Consider the following 6,411-nt stretch of genomic DNA (forward strand, 5'->3'; position numbering starts at 1 on the left):
CTCTCTCCCCTCCAACTCCCACATTTTCTAGAGAGAGAAAGAAGACCGGAGAGAGAAAATTCCAAGCTTTCTGTATGCAAGATCAAATCTTTTTGGTGGGTAGCAGAAGAGGATGTAAAACCTCCAACAAAACAGAGAAAGATAAACAAAGATTTAAATAAAAAATAGGCCATCTTAAAAGGAACCAATAATTCTCTAAGATTTTGGACCTCCAAATGCACATGGCTTCTTGGTTTTCTCTCTCCTCTCCCAAATATTTTTCTTGTGGTTTTCTCTTCCCTTACATGCTCTCTCTCTCTCTCTCTCTCTAGTTGATTCAACTTCGGTGACAGCCTATTGACTAAACCAGTTGATAAGATAACTCCTCAGATCTACAGTGAAAGCTTTTCACCATTCTCGGACTCTGTTCTTCTTCTTCTTTCTCTGTTTCGCTGAGAAAAGGTTAGTTCTTCGTCAATGGCAGTCGTTAATTCTCTGTTTTGGCCTTAATTTCTCACTTGGGTATGTTTTATTTTTCAAATTATGCAGCTTGATCAACCCCATTGATTCATTTGCCTTTCTAATCATGTTTGACTTGTTTTTGTTGATGGATCATGGATCTCGGCTTCATTGTGCCGAAATTCAGGTTCTTGTCTTCTCTTCTATTGAAAAAAATGAGAAGTGATTTAACTTATAAGTGAAAAAAATAATAACATAATTTGTTGATTTTGACACTATTGTTCTTAATTTAATTGTTTCTCACGATTAATTTTGAGACTTCCAGTTAAGTTTTTCTCTTGAATTTGATTTACTTTCGTTTTTTCAGCATCTCGGTTTTGACCCAAATTGGGATTCTTCTTCAGGGTCCTGGGAAAGTTATCATTTTTTTATGTTGCAGAAAGTTAAAAATTGTGATTTACTGAAATGCGAAGAGTGAGAAAGTGGTAAAATTTTGAAGTGAATTTGATGGTTTGGGATATGGAGACCGACAACATCGACGAAATGGACATGGAAGGTCTCCCTTCCATGTGGCCTGATGACATCGGAGCTGATGCCGGAAAGCAATTCAACATAGACAAGCCGGGGCAAGATCAGGACATGTTGGAGGAGGTGACATTCATAGAGGAACCAACAATCGTTGATTTCCAGCGCCTTGTCGAGCTGACAAACTACACCGATAAGGGCTCTTCGCAACTTGCATTCCTCGTAAAACACTGGGAGTATAAGCAGGCAAATGCCGTGCGCCTTCTCAGAGAAGAACTCGACATCTTAAGCAAGCAAAGGCAGGAAGTTGAGCTCAAGAAGTTGGAGATACTGGAAGAGCATCGGTTCGAGGCAGAGAGTTATGGGGGCGACAAGCGCCCCATTTCGATTTTGGATGAAGTTTATGACATATGGCCGGAAATTGCCCCGAAGAAACATGATGTTGTTGTGCTGACCAAGAGGGTTGAGGTAGAAGCCGAGTATGATACTGTTGCGTACTGCAAGCAGAGGGCAATGCAGTTGGAGAAACTGTTGGAGGCGAGTGCCGAGAGAGAGCAGATTCTTGTGGAAAAATTGCAGGAAAGCATTCAGAGTCTCGAAAGGCAGTCATCGCCAGTTGAAGAACTTTCTCAGATTTTGAAAAGAGCAGATAATTTCTTGCATTTTGTTCTTCAGAATGCACCTGTTGTTATTGGCCACCAGGTAATCCTATGTTTAAATTTTTCTTAACGATAAAGCGAGAGTAACAAAGGATTAGGCGAGCATAACTACGAGGCTTGGTCATCGGACAACTACAGCTTATGTTTGTGTTCGAAACGGTCTCACTCATCACTGATTTCCATTTTCTTTTGCTTTCTGTTTTAGGATAAAGAATTGCGGTATCGATTTATCTATAATCACTTCCCAAGTTTGCAAGAGGAGGTAATTTAATTGCCACTGATGTTCTTAATCCTCACCTCTTCTTTATAATCGCGTTTTTCGCTTCTTGTTTCGCAGCATTGCTCAAGTGAAGGGGTGATACTGAACCACTTAAAGTTCATCGCTTTCGTTGTTTTTCTGCAGGACATTATAGGAAGAACAGATGTTGAAATTTTTTCTGGAGCCGGCGTTAAAGAATCTCAAGATTTCAAGAAAGAGGTCCTAGAGAAAGGCATACCTGCAAAAAGGGAGATTACATTTGAGACGCCCTTGTTCGGGTCGAAAACGTTTTTGATATATGTGGAACCTGTCTTCAGCAAGGCAGGGGAGACAATTGGTATAAACTATATGGGGATGGATGTAACTGATCAGGTATTTGCACATTTTTAGTGTTGAATTTCAAGGCTTTTCTTCTGATCACTTATCAATCGAGGTTTTCGTACACCTTTGCGCACGATTTAGGTGAGGAAAAGAGAGAAGATGGCAAAGCTTCGTGAGGAAATCGCGGTCCAGAAAGCCAAGGAAACAGAACTGAACAAAACAATTCACATCACAGAGGAGACAATGCGAGCGAAACAGATGCTAGCAACAATGTCTCACGAGATAAGATCGCCTCTTTCCGGGGTTGTTAGCATGGCTGAGATTCTCACCACCACGAAACTGGATCACGAGCAACGCCAACTTTTGGACGTCATGTTATCTTCGGGAGATTTGGTCCTTCAACTCATAAACGACATCCTTGACCTTTCCAAGGTGGAGTCAGGTCTGAAAGTTCCATCCTTTTCCTCGTCTATCATTCACGGAAACAATCAGTCTCCGAACCTCATGTTATCTGATATTCCTCAACTCTGCTGGTGCAGGAGTAATGAAGTTGGAAGCTACGAAATTCCGGCCACGAGAGGTAGTAAGGCATGTACTACAGACTGCGGCGGCATCATTGCAGAAGATTTTGAACCTGGAAGGGCATGTATCTGAGGATGTTCCCATGGAAGTGAGGGCTTTATATTGCAGCGCCTGCATCCTCGGCATTTCTAATTTTCTAAGGACATCTAAATATTCTTGTGTTTTCATTTTCTTGTTTCGATTTCAGGTCATCGGCGATGTTTTAAGGATTCGTCAAATTCTAACCAATTTGGTCAGTAATGCGATCAAGTTCACTCATGAAGGGAAAGTTGGGATAAAACTCTACGTGGTATCGGATCCGTCATTGGAAGAGGGCGAAAGATGTCCCCAACATTCGGAAACAGTTCAATCGACGGTTTCAGAGAATGGACCGAAAGCGGAGAAACCAGCATCTCAAACTTCTTGTGATCAAGAAGGTTTCGATGGAGACCGACCGTACCAAAATCGCTCGCTTAACTACGAACCTAGAACCCCGGCCAAGAGTGAAGTTTCGATGGATGCAGCGGATCAAGAGGACGAACCTCGTTTGCCAGAAGCGAAAACGGTTTGGTTACGATGCGATGTATACGACACCGGAATCGGAATACCAGGTATGCTTTTTAAGTGGTCACTTCTTCAAATGGATCGAAGAAACTGAAATTTCTAAATGTTCGTTTGAATTTTTCATGCATCAGAAAATGCTTTACCTTCTCTGTTTAAAAGATACATGCAAGTCAGTGCCGATCATGCTCGGAAATATGGAGGGACAGGATTAGGTCTAGCAATATGCAAACAATTGGTAAATAATTTTTGCCATAAATTATTTACTGTTTTTTACCCAATATTTTTTTTTTTTACTGTTTTCTTAGAGCATTTGGATGTGTTTTGGTGCAGGTCGAGCTAATGGGGGGTCAACTCACAGTATCTAGCAAAGAAAAACGTGGGTCGACATTTACATTTGTACTCCCGTACAAGGTCTCGACATCGTCGGAACAACAATCCGATGACGCCGATGATTCTGACGAAGCTTCGGATATGGCTAGTCATGATGGCGCAACTGATGAAGTAGCTGAGAGCTATTTCCAGTTCCAGCCGCGGACTTTGGGTTCTCTGTTCTCTTCTAATGGATCCGCCAGGACACCAAAATTGTTACCGCATAAGAAGGGGTTTACTGGTTCGCATAAACTCAATGGGCTTGCACAAAATTCATACTCGTTTCCGAACGGTAACATGAGACCGGAGGAGATAGCTTCGGTTAAAAACTCCTGCTCGGAAGGTGATTTTGCGGAGACGTTACCAGAACCAGAGAGTTCCCCGGCGAGTCACAACCGAGACCCTAGTAGTGAAAATCCAGCTAGTACAAACAAACAGGGCCGAGATGACATGGATAACCGATTCCAAGACTCTATAAGTACAGATTCAAGTCATCCTTCAGCGGAAGGAAGAGAAATAGCTGTAGAAGCAACCACAAGAGAACCCCAAGGTACATGTAAGAGGCAGGAGAAACCCGACGCAGACTCGGACAGTACTTGTAGCAGCAGTTCAAAAATACCAAAACCAACATCAAAACCTAAAATTCTTCTTGTTGAAGATAACAAGATTAACGTTATGGTGGCACAGAACATGATGAAGCGGCTAGGCCATAGCATGGATGTTGTGAACAACGGAATGGAAGCTGTGTGTGCAGTTCAACGCTGTAGATACGATCTCATCCTCATGGTACATAATTTCTACAAAACTCCAAAGGCTGTGTTCGTCTATAGAAACAAAAGAATCACACGCATCTTGGTATTTATGGCTGTTGTAAAATTTGCAGGATGTTCACATGCCAGTTATGGATGGCCTTCAAACTACAAGAATTATACGTTCTTACGAAGAAACTGGCAACTGGGATGCAGCTGAGAAAGCTGGAATTGAGCTTCCTCTGCCTTCATCAGAAACAACACAGAACGGTCATGGCTACACGCCTTGTGGAAAGCGAATCCCGATCATAGCGGTGCGCCTATATTTACAGTCTTATTGCTCTAACCTAAGTTTTCTCAAAAGCTACTAACAGCATTATATACTAATGCCATCACATTATGATGCAGATGACAGCAAATGCATTTTCAGAGAGTGCAGAAGAATGTTTCAGATGTGGAATGGACTCATTCGTGCCAAAGCCCGTAACATTTCAAAAATTGAAAGACCGTCTCGAACAATACCTACACGATTGATACAAGCATCTATTGTAAATCCTATGTTTGTGTACAAAGAAAATGAAGTTTTGCTTGTGCTAGGAAAGTTTTGTAATCAATGTATCATATTCTTCTCTTCAAAACATTAGCACCATCTAAATACAAATTGCATATACGCAACAACTCCGAAAAAGATCAATTGTTCAAAATTAAAACCAACAGTTTTCACAATTCCAAGCCACGATAACATACAAACGCATCCAAAAACTAAATCCAAAATGGCATATTACATGATCCGGAATGATAACAGTCGCAACAGATATCCCGTAACATTCCAAAATTTAAAGTATGCCTCGAATACTACCTACCCGATTGATATAAACATCTATGATAGTTTGCTTGTGCTATGAAAGTTCCGTAATCGATGTATCAGATTCATATTTCACTCAAAATATTATCAGCATTATCGGGTTATAAAATTGTACTTATACAACAACTCCAGAAGATCAAATTGTTCAAAATTAAAATCAACTGTTTTCACTATTCGAAGCTGAGGATAACAAAGCAACAAACACCTCTAAAATCTAGAATCCCAAATAGCATTTTACATAATCCAGAATAAAGATAACCTGGAATAGGATAATCAGATAATCCCAGCATCCAAACAGCACAACATTAACCACAAGAGCGGCGGAGGAATCACTTATCTTTGGTGGAGACGCCGTACTTCTCCTGCATCCTGGCGATCTCTTCCTCCTTCTTCTTCGTGTCGAACTTCTTGCCCATCTTGGCCTGCTGGTAGTACAGCACGATGAGGTACCGGTTCGCGACATTGAAGCCGGAGAGGTGATCCACCGCCGTTTTGGCGTCGTAGATATCCTCGTAAACAACGAAGGCGGTGCCTCTGGTGTCCTTGTTCGTCCCGATGCGAATCTGCCGTATGGCGCCGTACTTGCCGAAGATGTCGTACATTTCCTCGCTCGAGATGTTGAATGGGAGGTTGCGGACGTAGAGCACGCGGTTGACCTCCGGCGGGAGGCGGGTGTTGACCTTGCGGAGGCTGATTGTGCTCATGGTGGCGGTTGTGGGGGTGTTGGGATGGTCCGAAAGTGAGAAAAAGACGGGGACAGTTTGGGGCTTTGGGGACGGAGAGAGGTGCTTGATTTGGTACTCTCTGATTAAATTAGGGTTTCGGACTGTCAAAAAGAGGAGTAAAGAAGAAGGTGAAGCCGACTTAAAATATGTGGGCCTTAAATTGGCGAAATGGGCCGACTTAAAATATGTGGGCCTCAAATAAGTGAAATGGGCTGAAATAGAAAACCCAATTTTCCTGTGAACCTTATTTATGTTGATGGTTTTTTATCATTATTAGCTCGTTTGGATGTACTTTTAAAATTACTGATAGTTTTTTTAGTGAAAATATTTTTAAAACGAATCCTTAATAAAAATGCAAGTAAACCTGAAAAAGCAC

At 41.8% G+C, this 6,411-nt stretch overlaps 2 protein-coding genes across 2 annotated transcripts; one reads left to right on the forward strand and one right to left on the reverse strand.

The window, feature by feature from the left end:
• Positions 1–6,125, forward strand: LOC103455750 (histidine kinase 5). Its single transcript, XM_070826636.1, has 12 exons — positions 1–441; positions 529–625; positions 878–1,665; positions 1,828–1,884; positions 2,026–2,253; positions 2,344–2,644; positions 2,742–2,872; positions 2,972–3,374; positions 3,459–3,562; positions 3,658–4,482; positions 4,580–4,759; positions 4,854–6,125. Exons 3-12 carry the CDS (start codon positions 946–948, stop codon positions 4,977–4,979), a joined length of 3,075 nt encoding a protein of 1,024 aa, XP_070682737.1. The 5' UTR covers positions 1–441; positions 529–625; positions 878–945; the 3' UTR covers positions 4,980–6,125.
• Positions 5,381–6,014, reverse strand: LOC114826463 (splicing factor 3B subunit 6-like protein). Its single transcript, XM_029106715.2, has one exon. The coding sequence runs from the start codon at positions 6,012–6,014 to the stop codon at positions 5,640–5,642; it is 375 nt and encodes a 124-aa protein (XP_028962548.1). The 3' UTR covers positions 5,381–5,639.
• Positions 6,126–6,411: the final 286 nt, after the last annotated feature.

This window comes from Malus domestica, chromosome 08, assembly GCF_042453785.1.
Source record: "Malus domestica chromosome 08, GDT2T_hap1".
NCBI classification, from domain to species: Eukaryota; Viridiplantae; Streptophyta; class Magnoliopsida; order Rosales; family Rosaceae; genus Malus; species Malus domestica.